Raw genomic sequence first — 24129 nt, 5'->3', positions numbered from 1 at the left:
AGTACTTCAACGCACAGTCAACCTGTGGATCTCGTTTGCAGGGGATGTTGTGAAGGCCAAAAGTATAAGTGGGTTCAGAAAAGAATTAGATAATTTCATGGAGCATAAGTCCATGAATCGCTATTAACTAAGATGGTCAGGGACGCAACCTCATGCACTGGGTGTCTCTACACCTCTGATAGCTGGAAGCTGGGACTGGATGACGGGATGGATCATGGGATAAACTTCCCTGTTCTTTTAACTCCCTCTGAAGCATCTGGCTTTGGCCACTGTCAGAAGACAAGATACTGGGCTAGATAGACAATTGGTCTGACCCAGTATGGCCGTTCTTCAGAATCTAGAGTACCATGGATATAATTGGAGACGGTGCGCATTTATTAGAAGTGTTTCAGAGAGGAATGAAACAATGATGAGTTTATACTTGTTGTCAGTACTGATGTTGCCACCAAACTGTGACTGACTCCCTCTGTTACAGAGTGAGGGCAGTGACTGTGAATGTGCACCCAACGTAAAGAATTTTCCAGAGAACCAGACACTGATCAAGCGCATGATGATAAAATGTGCAGATGTAGCAAATCCTTGTCGCCCTTTAGAACTGTGTATTGAATGGGCTGGGAGGATTTCAGAGGAATATTTTGCACAGGTATGTTTTATTATTATTATTTATTATTATTATTTGAATACATCTTATTAGCTCACACACAAGTGCACACATACCATCCACTCTGTGCTAGTCACTTTAGAGTCCATCTAATATTCCTACAGATTCAAAATAGAAATGGTTTTAATCTACTTTTCTCCCACTACTAGGATCTCTCTGTTTCATACGAGAAAAACATGCCCACATCTAAACCTTCAAATATTCATGACTAAGGCTCTGGGTTTGTCACAGAAGTCACGGATTCTGTGACTTCTGCAGCAGCCCATGTGGCTGGCCCAGGAGTCGCACTGGCTGATGCTGGGGCAATCTTGGGCCTCCCCGACTCCCAGCAGCAGGAAATTTTGGGGGACGTAGCTTGGGGTTGGGGCTGCTGCTCACCTAGTGGGGGCTCCTCTCCCTCTGCTCCCCTCGCTCCACATGCAGCATCTGCCGGCAGCCAGGCAACATCCCCGCAGCTTCCATTGGCCATAGTTCCCAGTCAATAGGAGCTGCAGAACCAGGGCTTGGGGGAGCATGCGGAGCTCGGGCCGCCACTTCCCAGGAGCTGGGTAAGGAGCCTGCCCCAGCCCCACCAGCCCCCTCCCAGCACCCGCACCCTCACCCCTGAGCCTCCTTCCCCAGCACCCACAGTGCCCTCCCCCCGGGCTGCACCGCCATCCCCAGCACCTGTGGTGCCCCCGAGTCCCCGTCCCCCCCAATTTTAGTCAGGGGTATTTTTAGTAAAAGTTGTGGACAGGTCACGGGCTGTGAATTTTTGTTTACTGCCCATGACCTGTCCATGGCTTTCACTAAAAATACCCGTGACTAAAACGTAGCCTTATTCATGACCTGCTGCCTACAGGGCCAGACTGAGTTTAGTATTAGGTTTGCAACGTGAAACTATTTGGAGAGCACTTTCATGCTTCAATTGTTCTACTTTCTGTTACCTTCTCAGTCTGCCCAACAGCCCAAGAGATAATTACTCATCATGTTACAATCACCATTCCAGTTTCCAGTCAGACCACTCTCCCAGATGAAGGTAGTAAAGAATTCTGTGTCTGCAGGGACACCTTGGTGTTCAGTGGAGGATACGTTTCCCTCTGTCATACTTGAACTAATATCTCCGTATGGGGTTATGCAGCACTCTGCTATTGGAGGTGTTACTTTTCAGATATGCTGTAAGACCAACCACATGTGATTGCTAAAGTTGCCATGGTAACCTTCATAAGACTAGGGACGTGAGTCCCACTTTCCTTCCTCACTTTTAGTGCCGTTATGCCTCCTCCAGACATTTCCTGCAGTTTCCTGAAAATGAAATAGTCTTCAGTTCCTGCTCCAAAGCACTGTGGACTATTGAAAAGCTCTTGGGTGCCACGCCGCTAGTGACAATGTTTCAGCGGTGAGAGAAGTGATCTCTCATCGCAATCTCAGTGTTGGCTTGAGCGTAAAGCACTTCAATGACCGCCGTAGCAATGCAAAATATTATTTACCCTGTGTGATTTCCCAAACAGTGTGCTCGAGGAAACTAAGAGCTGCACGGGAGACAGATGGCTGATACATTTCAGCTGTCAAAATCCAAATGGGAGATATGGCACGGTTATTAATGGAAACCATAGTGACAGTTCTCAGAACGTTTTGGAGTTCAGCTTTATTCCACTGAGTTGAGCCTCTGGATACTTTCTAACCCTAACTCTTAACATGGACTTGATTAAACATTGATTAAAATATTATAAAAATGTACTGCGAAATAAAGATGTTGTTACAATTTAATTAGTACTTACTGTCATTATGAGGCAGCAGCTGACTCTAGCTCTAGGCACTTGTCTGATTTGTCTTAATATTATAAATCTTTATAATTATAAAAATAAGTATAATTACAGTTAAGGAAAAGGGCAAAAGATAAGAGGGAAAAGATTTCCCTATTCGTATCTCTTCTGTGCACCGTGGACAGAGCTCTGTAGTGGGTCTCTAGCTAGGACTATGGAATGGTGCAATGCAGCAATGACAGCGGGTCCACACAGTGAAAGTGTCAGGGTTAGTAATGTTATTATAAGTAGATTTTTTTTGTTTGGTTTTTTTTTCCCCTCCAAAAAAAATAAACATGATCCTTGAACTAGGAGTTGTTAATCCATTTTAATCAAGGACACAGTAATCCCCCCAAGGAATTAATCACATTAAACTACTAGTTTGCAATTTTTGTGTTCTGGTGATTGGCTAAAGAACCACTTATTGTTTTGGTCTACTTACAAATTCACCTAATCCTCAGCTTGTCGTCACCCTAGGAGGGCAAAGGCAAAGCTTTAAAGGCTAATATTAGCTTTGTTTTCTACAGACAGATGAAGAGAAAAGACAGGGTCTACCAGTTGTAATGCCAGTATTTGATCGAAAGACCTGTAGCATCCCCAAGTCTCAGATATCCTTCATCGATTATTTTATAACAGACATGTTTGATGCCTGGGATGGTAAGAAGTTTACATTTTCTTCTTTCTCTGTTGAAGAGCAAATCCCTGTTACAAACTCGATGATATTCTCTCATGAATTGTCTCAAGCCCTGTTCTACTGTTTTCCATTTCAATAACTGTGTCAATACTGAATATGCAGGAGGATCTAAACATTAGTTGTGTAAATTGCATTATTTATACTGAAATTGAACATTATTGTAGATCATTTCAGAGAATCAAGTACTTTTAAAAATAAAACATTTTATTCACCTTGTTTAATGATTTAAGATGAAAATCGTTATTTTTTACCAACTTTCTCCTTTAGCAGAATATTTCTTCTGAGCAAATGAAAATTAAGATATATCTTCCTGTTAGTGTACCAGAATTATTGATAAATCAGCCCACTCATAAAAATAGGATTTGCTTACCGGTGCTGTTGTTGTGAAAACAGCGCAGAATCTTGCCCCTAATAACACTACTTAATAGTAGTGCAACATGTAAAAGGATGGCAAGGTTACACCCAGATCACCTGCCAGATTATAATAGTGTAAACGTTAGGCCAAGTGAGGCTGGTGCTATCCTTCTGAACACTACGCCGTACAAAGCTGTGATATGTTACTGTTCCTTCTGTCCACTGCAGCATTTGCACATCTACCTGATTTGATGCAACACTTGGCTGTTAACTACAAACACTGGAAAACATTAGATGAGTTAAAATGCAAGAGTCTCAGGCTTCCAGCAGAAAACAACAACTGAAGCAAAGAGAAGAAAACAGGACCTCTTGATCTACCAGTCACACTGTGAATCATTTACTAAATTAGATACAAGAGGCATTGTGTCTCCTTTAATATGAACTTAAAAACTCTGCAGCCAGGAGAAAATATTTTACTCCTCACTTTTAAAATGCTCTAAATTCAACAAAATTGTTTTTCATCAAGGTATGTAACTGGAGATGAATAAATGGTCTTTGGAACTATCCTTTCATGGCAGAACAGGTATTTCTAAAGCTAATTTGTAATGTTTGTTTTAGTGCGTTTGTCAAATCTTGTAACTGGTGCAATTTTATTTAGTGACTTAAATATACTATTTACAAATGGTTCTCCTACAAAAGTGTAATCTATTCACCTGTGAAATGCAAATAAGTTAATCAAACACAAAATAGAATAAAAACCACCATAATTTGGCATAAATTTGCCCCCATTATGTAAGTTTTCCTCACAAGGAAAACCTTTTAAGAACTTTATTTCTAAAGAGAAGCTCTAGAGTAGAACAAGTGAGGCTTCATCAATAATTGCAAAACCTACTGCTTTCAGAGGAACACTGCCTAGACTGCCTACAACTTAAACCATTTGTTATTAATCAAAGATTGAATATAATTTTACCTCTGTCATATTGCACAGATCAATCTGTTTCTCTCCTTTCCCATATAAACTCTTGATTGTTATAATTAAATCAGTCTAATTTAATTACATTTGTTATATAGAGGGGATTTATCATGGTTCATATAATTGGTGCGATTCACTCTTTTCTCTGCCATCATACAGAGGTTACCAGGAGACATTTTGTCATATTTTACATGTAAGCCAATACAGCGTGGGATTGATCAACAAACTTTTTAATAAAATGTTGTTTGTACACATGGTCACTAAGATTTTATTAAATCTAAATTTTATGGACACAAGGCCATATGTTGTGGGGGTGTGTGTGTGTGTTTGTGTATGTGTGTGTATATGCACACACACACACACACACACACACACACACACATTATATATATAATGAGTATGGACCTGTAGCTTTTTAAGAGTTTTCAGGTTATAAATTATAACAGCATTATAACTTATGCTTTTTTCCCCTCTAATCCCTCTAATAGAATATGCTGTTTTATTAGATGATGTAAAAAGTATTTCAAAAGCTGTAAATAAGTTAGAAACTGAACATAGTATTTTCATTAGTTTTAAAATATGAAATTTATGGTAACGCTTCCAAAGCACAAATGCATATTTTTATACACCTCATTTTAATCACGACTTTGTGCAAACCCTGAGTTCAGATTTTAGACTTTGTTTAATACTAGCAAAACAGCTAACAGCAATTACTGATTTTTAACACTGTGCACTCCAAGCTGCAGTCAAGAGTTGCGAGCTGTGACTTCGTAGAAAGAGGTAACGCATTGCTCACAGAAAATAAAGGACTTGGGACAAGCTCTATACCTCTGTTTTGTGCTGTATCAAGTAGTAAACCAGGTAAAAAGAAAACAGATATACTGCTGTGGAGGAAAAATGACAATGATTGTAGTTTACTGCAGGAAGCTTACATAATGTGCCAACATTTTTTCTATGTTTTGTACCAAGTTATGTAAACAAATGGAAACCGTACAATTTCCGTGCAGAGAAATGTATATAAGCTATATTTTTGTTAAAATTGTAATCGAACCTTATTTTTGTCATAGCTGAGGCAGTTTGCTGTGTATTATAATGCTGCATTGTGTATATTTGACGAATGGTGTTTTTGGTGAACTGTCTATATTCATTATTCCCATAATGTACCACTACACGAAGTTTCAGCTCTGATTATATTTTTTTCCAATGGATTTTTATTCAAATAAGTTGACTTCTATGTTTTATACTGTAAAATGTTTGTTCTTCTTATTCTTTCGTTTACGAGCAAGTGTTCTGGTTATATCTTGAACCAATTATATGCTGACAGACTTGACTCTCGTTGCAGTTTCTGTTGGAAAGATCTCCCAGGAAACTTCAGAGTGTTGTCACTTGAACTCAGTTTGTTAAATACAATATCAGTTTTCTGACTATAAATGCTGTGTATAAAGATTTACTTCAGCTTCCTATTGTCAAATTTTATACCAACTTCAAACTCTTTCAGTACTGCAGGAAACGTTAACTGTTGAAGAAATAAAGCTCATCCACAGTTCTGTTCATCTGAAGCTTTAATCTGCAGTCAATATTAGTTGTAAAATGCTACACTCTTTCCCCAACACAGGAAGAAACAAAATTGGGGTTAGGCAAGGTAACTAGTAGTGGAATGATGACCTTGTGCAATAAAAGCCTTAGGCCATGTCTACGCTACCACTTATGTCAGCACAACTTGTCACTCATCCTTGTTGGTTTTTTGATTTCTTCTGTCAGAACTTCCTCCTGCTGGTTTTACCCTAGGAATGAGTGGTCTGGACCTTATGTTTTAATTGCACTCACTGCAGCCTCAACTCAGCTAAATCCAGAATTACAAACTTTAAACCTCTCTGTCGGCTATCAAGCTCTGAAAATAGCTGCCACTGATTCAAAAGGAAGAGATGACATAGGAAAAGCTATGGCTCTGTTACTTCTGAAAGATGCACCACCACCATGCCCTAAAAACCCGTTTTTTAAAGCTGCTGGGTTTTCCTCTGTGCTTACTTCTATTCAAGGGCAGTCTCAAGGTAAGTGGATTTAAAACCAACTAAAAAAACTCTCCTAGATTTCTCTCTATGGCTGAACAAGCCATTTCCAGTCTCAGTTGAATATGGAGGTTCTCACATTCTAAAGAGCCTAGAGGGCTTGCCAGTGTTTTTATTCAAGTCAAATGAACTGAGATGAAGAAATGATGAAAAGACTAATCTAATTTGTAACTATACTTCAGTTTAAACACACTAATGTTACATAAGACATCTCAGATGCCTCAGTCCCCACTAAGGTCACAACTACTGTGAGCTACCAGCATCCTTGTACTACTCAATTGGCAAAACAGGTACTGGGCATTTCTTCTCGTCCCCTACTTTCATGCACATTATAAAAACTTAAAATACTAAAAATCATCCTACCTAATGGCATTCATGTTTATCATTTTCTGCAGACATTTAAACTCAGACCACCAGTAAGAAAAGCGATCTACTTCTGCCTTTAAATAAGAGGTTATATAAATGAAACTTCTAATTATTCTTCCTTAGCCCCCCTGTGAGGTTGGCTCTGTTAGAAAGAAGTGAATTTCCCAATGACAAACTGCTTCAGTTACGATTAAACCAAGATTTTTAGCCTCATGCTGATCTCCATCCATGTTTCTTTAAAAGAAAATTATGGATTCTAACAATCAATCATAATTAATACAATTACTTTCAGTGGCTTAACAAACATGGCACTTCTGCTGAAGCAGCAGGCCACTGTTTCAAACATGCAACATTCTCTTTTGGCTGTGTAGAGTAATAACTAAGAATTCAAAGAAAGGGAAAAGACACCACCTTTATTGTAAGGCATAATGATACACAACGTTATTTTCAATATTTCAATTTTTCAAATAGCTCAATTTCCTTTACACACATACCTAACATATACACAGCTCATGCACATCTACCTCTTATTCAGCCAAGTTAGAAACTAAGCTGCAAAGCATCATTTTGCTCTAATTTTTGAAATAATGTTAAACTGCGCAGTCTAGACTCTCTTTCTCCATCTTTCCACAAAATAATAAGGTGGTCAGCAGAGCATGTCACCAGTCCAAGTTCACTAAAGTACAGGAACATCTGCAATGAAAACCATTAACATGATCATGCTGCATATTTAGATTTAGGCAAGTTGCTTATTTTCAGCTTTGTGTGAGACAGTTCATTGAGGATCTGTTTAAATGCAGAATAAAGTTTTCCACATATGTGAAATTTCATACAAAGTCTTCCATATCATGTGTAAACTATTTGATACTAAAATGTGAGGCAGAGATAGCAGAAAAAACAATCTGTGTCACAATAATAATCTCTGGTTCTTATATAGCATTTTTCATCAGTAAATTTCAAAGCATTTTAGCAAAGGTCACCCCCATTTTACAGATGGGAAAACTGAGGCCCAGAAATGAAGTGACTTGCCCAAGACCACTGACCAGGCCATTGGCAGAACCAGGAAAAGAACCTAGGTCTCCGGACATCCAGTCCAGTGCTCTAACCACTGGGAAACACTGTCTTCCCCCATCACATCAGGGCCTGCACACCACCAGAGGTCATACAATAAGTGAGGAGATGGCAACTTCTTCAGGCAGCAAAGTGTGTCTAGCCAAGGCAAACACAGACTGACACAGGAAAGTGGCCCAGCCAGAAATGCTAAAGAATAGCAGAAAGGGAGTTAACAAGATAGTTAGGGCTGACAAATGGTGCTACTGGAAAGTACACAGTAAAGAAAAAGAAGCCCCTCAAGACTTCTCTTCATGGACTATCAACAATCTGCCAACAGTCAAGAAGCAACAAACAGTAAAAGGAACCAGGAATGGCAAAGCAGCAGATGTCAAACTGTCAAAATATGAAAACAATTCAGTGCAGCAGTCAGAGGAACATGTCATGAGCACAATTATTTCACAGCTGTAATATCCTGATTCCTCAACTGATTAGGAAGATTCTGTCCTGCGGAAGCATTCAGCCAAAGGAGTCTGTCACAGCCTGCCTCCTCCAGGAACAGCCATAGCAAAGTTACCAGCAATGGGGACTTTCCCAGGTAGAAATACTTCAAAGCCACAGCTTTGGATATCATGGCAACTTTCATCATGCAGGCTAGTTTTCTATCTTAAACAGCTCCAGTCAACTTGGAGTTAAAAATTACAATTTTCCCCATGCAAAATGCAGCAGCAAACAGACCCACCAATCTGGATAAAATCTATTGAAGAACAAACAGTTGCATGGTGGCACGGGGTATTTCAGTGATTGATTCACATGTGCTCTCCGCAGGAAACGGCTGTGGCTTGCTGTGAATTGGATGTGGCTGAGTTTTTAAGCAAATATCAATTTTTGCATAAAAATCAAATACAATTACGGGAAAATACTGTTTAGAGCATAGGATACATTTTATCCTTGGCTTTGTTTTGTTACAAAGATCCAAGTGGGACAGCAGCTCCCGGATTTGCATGTTGTGCCAGGAAAAACCTCACTTCCAGAATCAAAGGGTTAATAATATATTAATTGCAGTTAAGTGTGGTTACACTAGACCTTCTCAACTATGGCATAACAGTGACTCAAAAAAGAACTGTCTTCTACACGACTGCCCCTTCCCTATTCTCTACCTTCTTTCCTGTTTGTAAAGATAGCGGGGTACATAAGAACGGCTATGCTGGGTCAGACCAAAGGTCCATCTAGCCCAGTAGCCTGTCTTCCAACAGTGGTCAATGCCAGGTGCCTCAGAGGGAATGAACAGAGCAGCTTATCATCAAGTGATCCATCCCCTGTTGCCCATTGCCAGACTCTCTCTCTCTCTCTCCTGGTTATAGAAAAGTCCATCCCATCAACTAGCAGGAAATGCCCCACGCCTAGTGCTGACAATTATATATTTTAATTGTTTTATATGAAATCAGTGTTGGTGATATATGTAGGATGGAATAGGCCCTTTAGCTAGGTGTTCTACCTCCCCAACCAACTCTTTCTTCCCTAGATACATAATGTTTCTTTCTTATGCTGAAATTCTATAACAAGAAATAGATACCCTTGTTGGTGTTCCTCAGACTGGAAAACCATGAAGACACAGGGGGAGGTGCAGCTATGTAAAATTAAAATAAATCACTAACATTTTACTGGGCAGATAGCAGCATGGAGTGGTACCTTATTTAAAAAGGAGGATAAAAAACATCACACTGTACACATGAGGGACAGTTAACATTGCTTTCAATCAACAGCCAAAAAAACCCATTTCTGTAAATGTTTCTGGTTGATGAATGAAGAAAGGATTTTCATAAATCTTATAGGACAGAAGGCTGCTTAACAAGTTTTATTTATTACAGCCCCCTGGGTTGGAGTTGGAGCCTGGAACCTGCATATCCAGGTTCCCAATGCCTGTTTCTGAGATCTTCTGAGGACTCAAGTAAAGGTTGCTTAAGAAACCTGATAATGCAGAAGGTGATATTTTCTATGGCTTCTATTTCTACAGCTCTCCTCATGGCGCTGTAATTGTTCTAATTCTTACCTAGATTTTGCACCAGTGGATTTGACTTGTCTCTCACATTGCACAATAAATCTATACATTATTTTGCCCCAGACATCTTTGTGATGGACTTGGGGTTTCTCTTTTTTGAGAAACTTGCTGTGAACCAGCAAGGCCAAAGTACAGGCCTCATGCAGCTCTGCAGCGTGACAATCAGATTCCCAGTCTCCTGAGCCATCTAGTCATAAATTACAGGTGTTTAAGAAGAAACATTACCAAAATTACGGCATTAAATAAGATTCACATTTTGTTTCTCTTACTAAATTCCACATACCTGCACGGCTGATGAATGCCCAATCAAATCGCCAATAAGCTCCAAGGTATATGATGTAGTGCTTTCTTGCATCTTTTTAGCAGTTTGGCTTGCTTGTTTATTGGCCCTTCCAAATCCCCACATGCTGAGAAACCCTGGGACACATATAAAGGAGAAAATCCTTCTTTCCATTTTGGCAAAGGCTTATATTAATATTTGACGAATTAAACACTATACTTACTTAGAGGACTATGGGATATTGTCACTTAACTCAAAAAAGACAACAGATGTGTAATAAAACATTTCTGCACCTGCATTAAGACTACACACTTCTTAAATCAGTGGGTAACAGATAGTGTCCCCCTTAGTAGGCCTGTCACAGCAGACAAGTTACCTTACCCGCTTGGATTGTAACTGGGATGAGACAGTGAAGAAGGTTTAGCACAGAGAGAAGCTGCCCAAATGAACCCATGATACAAAGTTGTATAGTGCGGTATTATGAGGCTTACCTCTACTCTGTGCTGCCTAAATTGACTGGTTGTCCTTAAATGGAATGGAAAGGGAGGAATGAGGCACGGATCTCTCTCCTCAGTGACTTGCACAAACACATTCATGTTTGTCAATAGCTAATAAGCTCTAGTTTCTGTTCCTGCACTGGCCACCTATATATTCTCCTTCCTACAGAAAACTATCACCCAGAGGGACTTGAGGACAAAAAAGTTCTTGCCAACTGCTCCTCCAGGACTGCTCTCACCAGCTATTGCTGCTCCCAGATATCCAGAAGCAGCTGCAAATTTAACTTCCCTAGGTTATGAACTTAAGCCATAAGGGGCAGGTAACTCTGTAATTCACAACATGGATATAATCTCTAGCCCTGCCGCTGCTGTTTTCCCCACATCCTATATGCACTCTCTCTTATCCAGGTTGAATCTCTGTAGGCTAGTACTCATTTATGCCTTAGTCTCCAAAAGACACTGGGTAAATTGTGTAACTGTATTGACAGACTTGAAAAGATTAGGTGTCATCTATCAATAGACTGAAGACAGTGCCAGATTTAGGGGAAGGCGACCAGGTGACCACTGGGGTGCCAGGAATGGGGGACACCAGGCTCGGGGTGCTGGTTTTGTTGTTAGCGACAAAAGGGAAAATAGAATGTTTGAAGTCAAATGTTTCAGATCTTCCGTATGTGGATTCATTTTTCACTAATCTCCTAAAATGTTCTGGACCTTTGTAGAATCTCGTGGAGCCTTCCAGACTTTCTGAGAACTACATTTTCCTTGAATCTCCTAGAATGTTGTCAGCCATGCCCTCACGGGAAAATAAAGGACATAGTGTCACCAGTCCCGCAGTGAAATATAAGAACGAAGTGAAGTGAGAGCCCACGTGTGATATTGTGAACCTTGTTTTATTGTGTAATTGTGGGGGGAGGGTGCCAAAGATGCTCCTCGCATGGAGTGCCATATGGTCTAGGGCCGGCCCTGACTGCAGATGACACAACCTATACTTGATCAGCTCAACAAACACACTGAACGAGAAGAGGTGACAAATTGGAATCCTGTATGAGAGAGACGACAGGACAAATGAACAGTTACTCTCTGCGATCGCTCAGAGAAAAGAACAGAGCAACTCCATCTGCCCCCTACCATGTAGCCCCATGTAGCATGTGGCATCTTCACCTGCTCCTGATTATAAAAATTATGTTCCTCCTATATGAGAACATAAACAATCTTACATCATGTATTGCATCACAACTGAGTAACACAGCTCAGATTTTGAATACTGAGTACAGAATATTCATAGTGAACTGTTTAAAATCAATACAGAGTAAAAAAAAGTCTGCAAAAATTAAAAATAAGTTAGAACTACTCTCTGAGGAAGCTGTGATCTGCTGGTGAATATTCTGTTCACAGAGAATAGAGAACAGAGAAACAGGCTTAAATATAATCACGCAGTTTCAGCAAAGACCCTAAGGAAGAACAAAAGCTAGAAGGGGAGCTCTGTGTGGTGGATCTCTGCAACCAGATGGAATCCCAGTGACTTCAACAAGGCTCCTCACTGTACAGGGGTCTACCTGGCCAGAGCTCAATACAGGAACTCTGTAGGTGAGGCTATGCATACCAGCTGATTGAAAGTCTTGATAGCTTTGCTTATAAATTCCGGGGGAGAGAGAATAAAGAAAAAACAACATTTTCTATGAAAGCTGCCCCTACTGCAAGCATGTCATAGTTTCGTTTTTTTATACTATGCTCAGGAACTTCTAGTTTTGGATGGTCAACTTGGGGGTCCATAGGTGGGTGGCTATTTGTTTGTTTAACACCATTTTTATATAACCAATTCTCTCTGGAGCTATAGACAAACCTGTTGGAACAGGCTCAGCTGGAAGCTGCTGCTTTTCTCGTAGCTCCCAAATGCGAACACTGCCATCTTCTGAACAAGATATCAACTGCCTGTCCAACCAAATGAGGAATTATATTGAAACAGAACCAGCATGAATACATATTAGCACAAATCGACTTATAAAATTTCACTACAAGTACAATAAGTCCCCCAATTTTATTACCAGTAACTCTTCAGAATTATTATTTAACACGATGCTGAGAGATCTCTTGCAAAAGGACAAATTCTAGTGAACTCAGGAAAATTAGTATAAAACTATACAAATCTGCAATCCCATCTAATGCTTTTAAAAACGTATGGCTTTATAAAAACAAATATAAGTCTTGATCTGCAAAGACTAATGCATATGTGTAGTCTTAACAACTTTAAGCATGCAAGTAATCCAATGGAGTGAGTCTACTCACTGCTTAAAGTTAAGCACAATGCAAGTGTTTGCAGGATCAGGGCTTTATTTTACCTTCTGAGAGACATCTCCATAAAACAATAGTGGAGAACAGCAACATAGCTATTAGATAGAGATATCTATGGCAACCAGCTGTCTTGTCTTAGTCTATTTTGATGGATTTGTAACTCATCTGTAAATATTAAGCTCCTGCTAGAAACTTGGCACTAAATGACAAAGACTGGGAGTGATTATTTTCAGTTCAATATTTGTTCATTAAATTAATTAGGCTGGTTTTGAGCAACAGAAATGTTTAAATGAGTTTGGCATGTGGCTTTGTTTTGCTTTATTAAAAACAAATGTGAAAAGATATTTCCATAATGTAGATTAATTATTTTGCTAAATTTGAATTTAAAAAAGCAAAAAGGTATTTAATTTGGAAGCTGTGTACTAAGCATGCTGAATTCTATTATTCCACATTAAATTATAATGGTGTATTTTCAAAACGGAAAACAATGCTTTCTATTTCTTAAGGGCAGGTCAAGCCAAAGATCAGGTACCCTATGCTGCCTTGGGAAGTTAAATGTAACTCTGCAGGTTGTTCCGAGCCATCTTTCTGAGCCTTCCATTTCTTTACTGCATTACAAAATTTACCATGACTTGTACCTGTTTGGAAGTTTTGCAATGTGCAATACAATGGAGTCATGAGCAGTTCTCTGGCAGGCAATCACACGCTTCATTTGAAGGTTATAGACATATATGCCCTTCCCAACAGCAGCAAACACACACTGGAAAGAAAATTCAATAGAACATCATACAGATACAGACATAAAACTATTACTTTGTGTAATAGATTTCCAGTGGTACTACGACATCGTAAACCACTGCTACCAGGCTCAACCTGTCCTTTTAACCTGAATTAATGCACTGCCTTCTGAAGTATAAAAATATCAAACAATTGGGAAAGCTTTGACACTTCCTGGATGAGAGAGGAAGATTGCTTAATGGGTAGGAGATCTTACATATCATCGCCCCAAAATTAGTACAGCATAAAAATGTACTTGTAATTATACTTAATTCCTCTGTATGCTGAATTCCAAGTTGCCTACAGTGATATAAAAAATTCACAAAGCGCAGCAATTGTTTCTCTTATGGAATATTTTTATTCAAAAACGTTTTAAACTATTGTGAGAGGGTGTGCTCCCCACACAGGTCCTTCAGGGCAAGCTGCACAGATGAGTTACTCCCTGGGAGTAGGGAGTGATGAGACTGGCAAACCTGGAGGAGTGGGGAAGGCCAGGAGGTATGGAATCGGCTCAGAGAAAGGCAGCAAAGTGCAGGGAATGGACCTTGGCTGCTGTGTAGAGGGTCCCTGAGCCAGAACCTGGAGTAGAGGTTGGGCCTGGTGGCACTGTGAGACAGTGAAGCAGAAGACTGCCTGAGACTGCTGGAGAGCAGGAACCTTGCTGCACTCCTCCTGGAAGGGAAAACTACAACAGTGACTTGGCCAGAGGGCTCAGTCATGCAGAGGACGCTGCGGTTCCTGGAGCAAGAGAGGGGTTGTAGAGGAGAAACTGATGGGGTTTAACCACTGGAAGGAGCATTGGCCTAACCGAATTAATCCCCAGAACCACCAGGAGGCAGCACAGTCCACCCGTGAGTAGAGCAACCCATCACAAATTGATGGAGAATGTGGGCAGGATGGTCACCTCTGACACAAGGGGTCAGTAATGGACTGTGCCTCACAAGATCCCCCAGGTGAGGGGCAGAGAGACACTATAATGCGGTTGAACCCTGCAACAAGGGTATATAACAGAGAGAGAACCACTAAAGGAAGGCAAAAATGGAAATGCCCACAGTAGACTTTCTTTGCTGAGGGAAGATGTCCTCTACTAGGGTGGATGCCAGAATTGCTGCTACCACAGTGGGAAGATAAGAAGCAACAGAGGTGGGTCCCTGCTATGTGGAGATAGATATTAGAGAACCAGCCTCAGAGACTGTGTGAAACCCAAGTCTATTTACAAGACTGTATGGTGCAGGTAGCTTGTCAACAGCAGCAGCTGTACAGAATCCTTCAGGAAAGAAGCAGAAGGAGTTATAAGGGCCAGGAATGGGAAAGGTGCTTCAGGACTAGGAGGCCAGAGGCCCAACCCCAAAGTGTTACGGCTATGGGAGCAGGGGCCACCTGAAGAGGGAGTGCCCCTATTTGGAGGGAAGCAAAGAGCCTTACCAGGAGGCAAGGACAAAGGAGAGGGCCCAGAGAACACCACCCAGTAAGTGATTGGGTTGAAGGAGGACCTGCTTTCGGTGTGGAGGAAAGGGCTATATAAAGAGGCATTGACCCCACAGGGAAAAGAGAGCCCAGAAAAGCGCACGGGACTGAGGAAAGAGAGAAAAGAGCCAGAGGCCTGTAAGGAGTTCATAAGAACAGTGGAGAAGCCCAAGAGGCAGGTAAAGAAATGTGAGGGGAAGAAAGAGCTTCTGCATTAATTACTATCCTCCCTGGGGGCCTAACACTGAGATAAACCACAAAACAGTAGAAACTCAGAGCCTGGCAGCAAGGAGGACTCTGAAGGGATGGTCCAGGTGAGAGAGAAGCTGTTAACTGCAGTTAACAGGCCTGGGTGGAGGCTGCAGTTCCAGCAGGAGAAACTCAGAGATGCTATGGAGGAAGGAGATAGGTCTCTGACCATGAGCTACAGCCTAAGGCCTTGTCTACACTATAAAATTAGGTTGATTTTGTAAAAGTCGATTTTTAGAAACCAATTTTATACAGTCGATTGCATACGTCCACACTAAGCGCATTAAGTCGTTGGGAGTGCGTCCTCACTACTATGGCTAGTATTGACTTACAGAGCGGTGCACTGTGGGTAGCTATCCCACAGTTCCTGCAGTCTCCGCTGCCCATTGGAATTCTGGGTTAAGCTCCCAATGCCCGATGGGGCAAAAACATTACGTGTGGTTTTGGGTACATGTCATCAGGCCCCCCTGCCTTCCTCCTTCCCTCCGTGAAAGCAACGGCAGACAATCGTTTCACGCCTTTTTTCCTGGGTTACCCATGCAGACGCCGTACCACGGCAAGCATGGAGCCCGCTCAGTTCACCGTCACCGTACGTCTCCTGGGTGCTGCTGTCAGACGCGGCACTGCATTGCTACACAGCAGCAGCTCCTTGCCTTCACTGCAGACGGTGCAGTAGGACCGATAGCCCTCATACATCTCCTGGGTGCACCTGGCAGACCTCGGTGAGGTCGATCAGGGATGCCTGGACCGACATGGCTATCCTCCTCTTAGAGCACCGAATGGGAGCCGGAGACTCCAGGTCATTCTCTTCTTTAAGTTTCGTCTGATGGAGATTCAGTCCTGCCTAGAATATCATGCAAACTGGAGGTTTCTGCCTCAGGCTGTTCTCCCAGCCGGCAGCACCGCACAGTCACACCTACCCCAGCCTACCCCTTGCTCCCATGGCTCATGAAGCCTGGACAGTAGTAAGGAGCAGTTCAACTATAGGCTGAGCAAGTGCAGAATGGTGGTAGAATGTGCCTTTGGATGTTTAAAAGCTCACTGGCGCTGTTTGCTGACTAGATCAGACCTCAGCGCAACCAACATTCCCATTGTTATTGCTGCTTGCTGTGTGCCCCACGTTTATGGTGGGGTGGGAGGTTCAGGAAAATCGCCTGGCGTCCGATTTTGAGCAGCCAGACACCAGGGTGATTAGAAGAGAACAGCAAGGCGCGCTGCGCATCAGAGAGACTTTGAAAACCAGTTTCATGACTGGCCAGGCTTCGGTGTGACAGTTGTGTGTGTTTCCCCTTGATGCAAACCTGCCCCCTTTGTTCATTTTAATTCCCTGTAAGCCAACCACCCTCACCCCTTCGAAATAAAGTAACAATTGTTTTGAAACCATGCATTCTTTGTTTATTAATTAAAAAAAAAAAAAAGAGAGATAACGGACAAGGTAGCCCAGGTGGGGTGGGGGAGGAGGGAAGGACAAGGCCACATGGCTTATTGTAGCTATACTAAAAATCAAAATGTTTGAATGACAGTCTTCTGTTGCTTGGGCCATCCTCTGGAGTGGAGTGGCTGGGTGCCCGGAGCCTGCCCCCCCGCGTTCTTGGGCGTCTGGGTGAGGAGGCTATGGAACATGGGGAGGAGGGTAGGTGGTTATACAGTGGATGCAGTGGGGGGTCTGTGCTCTTGTTGGCTTTCCTGCAGCTCCAACAGATGCTTCATCATGTCAGTTTGCTCCCCCAACAGACGCTTCATCATGTCTGTTTGCTCCCCCATTAGCCTCAGCATCGCATCCTGCCTCCGCTCTTCGCACTCACTTAATTCTTTCCTGGCCTCTGCCACTGAATGCCTCCATGCATTAAGCTGTGCCCTATCAGTGCAGAAGGACTGCATGAGCTCAGAAAACATGTCATCGTGAGTGTGGTTTTTTTTCGCCTTCTAATCTGCAATAACCTCAGGGACAGAGATGATAGGGGGAGCGTAGAAACATTCTACGCTGTACGATTCTGGGGGGACTGCATGGTCACCTGTGCTGCTGAGTTCGCCATGCTGACCAAACAGGAAATGAAATTCAAAAGTTCCCGGGGCTTTTCCTGTGTACCTGGCAAATGCATCGGAGTTCAAAGTGCTGTCCAGAGCGGTTACAATGGAGCAGTCTTGGATAGCTCCTGGAGGCCAATACTGTCAATTTGTGTCCGCACTACCCCAAATTCAACCCAGCAAGATAGATTTTAGCGCTACTCCCCTTGTCGCGGAGGAGTACAGAAGTCGATTTTAAGAGCTCTTTAGGTCGACGGAATGGGATTGGTTGTGTGGACGCAGTCATTTTTAAATCAACCTAACGCTGCTAAATTCGACCTAACCCCGTAGTGTAGACCAGGCCTAAAACAAGAAAGGGATGACATGATAGCCCAGCTGCAGCAGATATGGGTAGGTGATTTAGAGTAGAAGAATACCTGCCCACCCCTGGGTTGCAGCCTTGAGGAAGAGGGTGTGTGATGAGATGTCAAGTATCAGGGGGTAGCCGTGTTAGTCTGTACCCACAAAAACAATGAGGAATCCAGTGGCACCTTAAAGACTAACAGATTTATTTAAGCATAAGCTTTCGTGAGTAAAAACCCCCCTTCTTCAAATTCATGGAGTGAAAATTACAGATACAGACATAAATATACTGGCACATGAAGAGAAGGGAGTTACCTCACAAGTGGAGAACCAGTGCTGACAGCGCCAATTCGATCAGGGTGGATGTGGTCCACTCCCAATAATAGATGAGGAGGTGTCAATTCCAGGAGAGGCAAAGCTGCTTTTGTAATGAGCCAGCCCTCCCAGTCCCTATTCAAGCCCAAATTAATGGTTTAAAGTCTGCAAATAAATTTTAGTTCTGCTGTTTCTCTTTGAAGTCTGTTTCTGAAGTTTTTTTGTTCAAGTATAGCTACTTTCAAATCTGTTATAAAATGTCCGGGAAGATTGAAGTGTTCTTCTACTGGCTTTTGTATGTTACCATTCCTGATGTCCAATTTGTGTCCATTTATTTTTTTACGTAGGGACTGTCCGGTTTGGCTAATGTACGTGGCAGAGGGGCATTGCTGGCACATGATGGCATATATAATATTAGTAGACGTGCAGGTGAATGAGCCTCTGATGGTGTGGCTGATGTGGTTGGGTCCTCTGATGGTGTCGCTAGAGTAGATATGGGGACAGAGTAGGCAACGAGGTTTGCTACAGGGATTGGTTCCTGGGTTAGTGTTTCTGTGTTGTGGTGTGTAGTTGCTGGTGAGTATTTGCTTCAGGTTGGGGCGCTGTCTGTAAGCGAGGACTGGCCTTCCTCCCAAGGTCTGGGAGCATGAGGGATCGTTTTCCAGGATAGGTTGTAGATTGTTGATAATGTGTTGGAAAGGTTTTAGCTGGGGGCTGTATGTGATGGCCAGTGGTGTTCTGTTATTTTCCTTGTTGGGCCTGTCCTGTAGTAGGTGATTTCTGGGTACCTGTCTCGCTCTGTCAATCTGTTTCCTCACTTTCCTAGGTGGGTATTGTAATTTTAAGAATGCTTGATAAAGATCTTGTAAGTGTTTGTCTCTGTCTGAGAGATTGGAGCAAATTCAGTTGTATCTTAGGGCTTGGCTGTAGACAATGGATCGTGTGATGTGTCCTGGATGGAAGCTGGAGGCATGTAGGTAAGTATACCAGAAACCAACTGACCGCTATAGGGTGGTGTTTATGTGACCATCACTTATTTGCACTGTAGTGTCCAGGAAATGGATCTCTTGTGTGGACTGGTCCAGGCTGAGGTTGATGGTGGGGTGGAAATTGTTGAAATCCAGGTAGAATTCTTCAAAGGCCAGTCAGCCTCACCTCAGTCCCCGGAAAAATCATGGAGCAGGTCCTCAAGGAATCAATTCTGAAGCACTTAGACGAGAGGAAAGTGATTAGGAACAGTCAGCATGGATTCACCAAGGGAAAGTCATGCCTGACTAATCTAATTGCCTTCTATTATGAGATAACTGGTTCTGTGGATGAAGGGAAAGCAGTGGACGTGTTATTCCTTGACTTTAGCAAAGCTTTTGACACGGTCTCCCACAGTATTCTTGTCAGCAAGTTAAAGAAGTATGGGCTGAATGGATGCACTACAAGGTGGGTAGAAAGTTGGCTAGATTGTCGGGCTCAACGGGTAGTGATCAATGGCTCCATGTCTAGTTGGCAGCCGGTATCTAGCGGAGTGCCCCAAGAGTCAGTCTTGGGGCCGATTTTGTTCAATATCTTCATTAATGATCTGGAGGATGGTGTGGATTGCACCCTCAGCAAGTTTGCGGATGACACTAAACTGGGAGGAGTGGTAGATACGCTGGAAGGTAGGGATAGGATACAGAGGGACCTAGACAAATTGGAGGATTGGGCCAAAAGAAATCTGATGAGGTTCAACAAGGACAAGTGCGGAGTCCTGCACTTAGGATGGAAGAATCCAATGCACCGCTACAGACTAGGGACCGAATAGCTAAGCAGCAGTTCTGCAGAGAAGGACCTAGGGGTGACAGTGGACGAGAAGTTGAATATGAGTCAACAGTGTGCCCTTGTTGCCAAGAAGGCCAATGGCATTTTGGGATGTTTAAGTAGGGGCATTGCCAGCAGATCGAGGGACGTGATCGTTCCCCTCTATTCGACATTGGTGAGGCCTCATCTGGAGTACTGTGTCCAGTTTTGGGCCCCACACTACAAGAAGGATGTGGAAAAATTGGAAAGAGTCCAGCGAAGGGCAACAAAAATGATTAGGGGTCTGGAACGCATGATTCATGAGGAGAGGCTGAGGGAACTGGGATTGTTTAGTCTACAGAAGAGAAGAATGAGGGGGGATTTGATAGCTGCTTTCAACTACCTGAAAGGTGGATCCAAAGAGGATGGATCTAGACTATTCTCAGTGATAGCAGATGACAGGACAAGGAGTAATGGTCTCAAGTTGCAGTGGGGGAGATTTAGGTTGGATATTAGGAAAAACTTTTTCACTAGGGGGGTGGTGAAACACTGGAATGCATTACCTAGGGAGGTGGTGGAATCCCCTTCCTTAGAAGTTTTTAAGGTCAGGATTGACAAAGCCCTGGCTGGGATGATTTAGTTGGGGATTGGTCCTGCTCTGGGCAGGGGGTTGGACTAGATGACCTCCAGAGGTCCCTTCCAATTCTGATATTCTATGATTCTATGATTCCCATGGGTCCATATGATGAAGATGTCATCAATGTAGCGCAAGTAGAGGAGGGGCGCTAGGGGACGAGAGCTGAGGAAGCGTTGTTCTAAGTCATCCATAAAAATGTTGATATACTGTGGGGCCATGCAGGTACCCATAGCAGTGCCACTGACTTGAAGGTGTAAGTTGTCCCCAAATCCGAAATGGTTGTGGGTGAGGACAAAGTCACAAAGCTCAGCCACCAGGTGTGCCGTGGCCTCATCAGGGATACTGTTCTTGACAGCTTGTAGTCCATCCTCATGTGGAATATTGGTATAAAGAGCTTCTACATCCATGGTGGCCAGAATGGTGTTTTCAGGAACATCACCAATGCATTGTAGTTTCCTCAGAAAGTCAGTGGTGCCTCGAAGATACCAAGGAGTGCTGGTAGCGTGGGGTCTGAGGAGAGAGTCCAAATAGCCAGAAAATCCTGCTGTAAGAGTTCTGATGCCTGAGATGATGGGGCATCCAGGGTTTCCAGGTTTATGGATCTTGGGTAGCAGATAGAATACCCCTGGTCGGGGCATTCCCCACACTGACCCTGCAAAAGCTGAATTGGGCCAGGTGGGCCCAATCGTCTAATTAGGCTGCAAGGGTTTGGGGGCGGGGGGAGGAGGAGAGAGCTTTAGGTGGGACGCAGCTACTTACAGAAAAGCTTACCTGTGAGGGACAGCAGAGCTTTTATCCAAGACTGAAAATTGGAAGCAGAAGAGGCTGCAGGGAAAAATCTGCAGTCACTCCCTAGGAGAAGGGAGGTATGTTTGGGGGGGCTGTAGAGATGAGTTACCTAGAATTATTCCCTGGGAGGAGGGAGTAAAGAGACTAGCAAACTCAGAGGAATGGGGAAAGCTAGGAGGTATGGAAGTGGCTCAGGGAAAGGCAGCAAGGTCCAGGGAACAGACCTTGGATGCTGTGTAGAGGGTCCCTTAGCTGGTACCTGGAGGAGAGGGTAGTTCCCAGCTTCCCCTGTCTGCCACTGTGGGAGTGGCACTGAGGCGGTGAAGCAGAAGACTGCTAGAAGACCTGAGACTGCTAGAGAGCAAGAACCTTGATACACTCCTCCAGAAGGGGAAACCACAATAGTGACCTGGCTGGAGAGCTGAGTAATGAAGAGGACACTACGGTTCCTGGAGCAATAGAGGGGCTGCAGAGGAGAAGCTGACAGAGTGTAACCGGTGGAAGGAGCATCGTCCTGACCGAGCTAATCTCCAGAACCACAAGGAAGCAGCTCTGACCGGCAGGGAGTAAAGCAACCCATCACACTTGCCTAGGCCAATTCTAGTTTAAAACTACATGTAGAAAGAAGAAACTCTAATAAGTAAGTTTAATATCTCAAAGAGCAAGAACTTGTACACAGGACCAATTTACATAAACTACAAACACTAGCAACAGCTCTGGAGTTGTGGCACACACAAAAGAGATTATTTATGCAAGTTCACTGCCAGCTTTGTCACAAATGATTTGATAAACTTTTCTTTCCTCAATAAAGTATCTGAATGAGTTTGCAGGAAAACAGTACGTTCTGAGGTATCTTAATACCATTTTACCTGAACTATGGGGTTTGGGCCAGTTTATTTCAACAATTTTTTTATTACTACTATTCTTTATTTATGTTGTGGTAGCATCAAGAAGTCTCAATAAGGAAGATAAGCCCCAGTGAGCTGGGCTCCTATAATGAAAGATGGTCTCTGCCCCACAGAGCCTCCATGGTATTTCAAAGTCTGGAAGCACTATTGTTTACAGCAGTTATATTATCTCAGCAGAGTGTAGGGATGCTGTACAATTACTAAAACATAACTGTACAGTTCCCCCTCATTATGTAATGATGTCTGGTTTGTATAATCACTGTATTCTACATGGATGGCAGCCATTATTAGCCAGAGGGCAGTATTCTGCAGAATCACTTTACAATTATTCTCAACAAATGCACTGTAAATAAACAGATCTGTCTGGGAACTTTTTCCCAGCATTCCCAGCTGGTCTTCTAAATTTGGCAGAACCAAGCGATTAGATCTAAAGTGGCCATTTTGTGCCTGTTTTACCTTCCTCTCTTCCATCTGATGAGTATTGAGATCCTCTTATGTTTCCGCTCAAGCTTTGCCACTCTTGTACCTCATAAGACAGCACATTCTCACAAACTACTATAGTCCTTCTGGATCCCATACCCAGAAACAGTTGCCCATATAGAGATGCTTCCTCACTCAATCCAAATAAAGCAGAGATAAATAAAGAACATTGTTTTAAAAACAAAGAAAATCAAGCTGCATAACAGGGAAATAATTTTGTTTAAAGTATTTAAAAACCCTTTTGACGATTTCCTTCAGACCAAATTTGCTTGCTCTCTCTGGAGTTCATTTGAACTGTGCAATTGATTTCAATGAGGACTAGCTCTGATCCCTCCTCTAATCAATTTCCTCCTGTCTACAGGCTAGCAAGGTTCTCATCATTTCCACAAGAACTATGCTATATTTGGATTTACATTGGGTTAGCTCAGCCCGTCCCTCCCAATTTAATTTTGACATTCAAATATATTGTCATTATTCTGAGGTGAGCCTTGTCAACCAGTAAGGAGGGGAGGAGATGAAAACGAGGGGGGAGATGAAGAGAGTAACGGGGGGGGAGCCAATAGTGTTTTTTGGGAACAATTTTTGTCTTTTTGTTAAACAATTTCCCTTTCAGCAGTTTTCAAGCCCATCTGGGGAATTTTCTCCTTTCACTTAAAACTTGATTTAACTAAACATGCCCTAACAATAACAATTTGAGGATGCTTTACTGCGCACAAAGTAATAATCATGTCCTGGGCCGAGTTTCTTGGAAAGAATGTGCACCCTTGAGTTATCACTGACGCATTATAATAAGCTCTGCAGTTCTGGACTCATCTTTGCAACCTTTTCAATCAACTAAATTGGTCAAGTCTCTTGGAACAAAGGCAGGATAATTTTTTTTACTACCATGTATAGACATGTTCACAGTCTGGCACAGACTGTAAATATGCCCTTTGTTTAATTCAGTTTATTAATTTTAAAGTGCCGACAGCTAGAACTGTCTGAGGAGCAAAGTTTGGAGAAGCAAACCAAAAAGTTGGAATAACTTCATTTCACTGAAACAGGCACCTACCTTGTTTGGTTTTTAAAACCAACTTTAAACACTTATTAAATCAGCCTTTGACAATTTAAAACAAATTAAATGGTAATTGTTCATTGTTGCTGTCTGCTAGTTCTCAGGCTGAGTCTATTAACTCCCTGTACTGAACTACTTAGAAATAGCATTGGGTAACTGCCGTAACCTTGTTGGTCCAATGAGCAAAACATTAATACTATTGACTGCATTAATAAATAATATCCAGTTCTT

At 42.5% G+C, this 24129-nt stretch overlaps 2 protein-coding genes across 4 annotated transcripts in view; one reads left to right on the top strand and one right to left on the bottom strand.

Annotated features, from left to right (window-relative positions):
• PDE8B (phosphodiesterase 8B) overlaps nucleotides 1-3837 on the top strand; it is a 158862-nt gene extending 155025 nt beyond the window's left edge. The window contains exons 20-22 of the mRNA XM_077816308.1: nucleotides 476-643; nucleotides 2973-3102; nucleotides 3722-3837. Coding sequence (XP_077672434.1) covers nucleotides 476-643; nucleotides 2973-3102; nucleotides 3722-3837 — 414 coding nt within the window. The remainder of the gene's footprint in view (nucleotides 1-475; nucleotides 644-2972; nucleotides 3103-3721) is intronic.
• A 3457-nt stretch (nucleotides 3838-7294) lies between these two features.
• Nucleotides 7295-24129, bottom strand: part of WDR41 (WD repeat domain 41) — a 40599-nt gene continuing 23764 nt past the window's right edge. For all 3 annotated transcript variants that reach the window (XM_077817008.1, XM_077817009.1, XM_077817010.1), the window contains 4 exons: nucleotides 13721-13842; nucleotides 12634-12722; nucleotides 10297-10430; nucleotides 7295-7594 (listed from right to left, as the gene is read on the bottom strand). In XM_077817008.1, coding sequence (XP_077673134.1) covers nucleotides 7442-7594; nucleotides 10297-10430; nucleotides 12634-12722; nucleotides 13721-13842 — 498 coding nt within the window. In that variant the 3' untranslated portion in view covers nucleotides 7295-7441. The remainder of the gene's footprint in view (nucleotides 7595-10296; nucleotides 10431-12633; nucleotides 12723-13720; nucleotides 13843-24129) is intronic.

This window comes from Eretmochelys imbricata, chromosome 5 (genome assembly GCF_965152235.1).
Source record: "Eretmochelys imbricata isolate rEreImb1 chromosome 5, rEreImb1.hap1, whole genome shotgun sequence".
Taxonomy (NCBI): Eukaryota; Metazoa; Chordata; order Testudines; family Cheloniidae; genus Eretmochelys; species Eretmochelys imbricata.
Note: the sequence above shows the minus strand (reverse complement) of the source record. Positions and strands in the feature narration are given on the sequence as shown.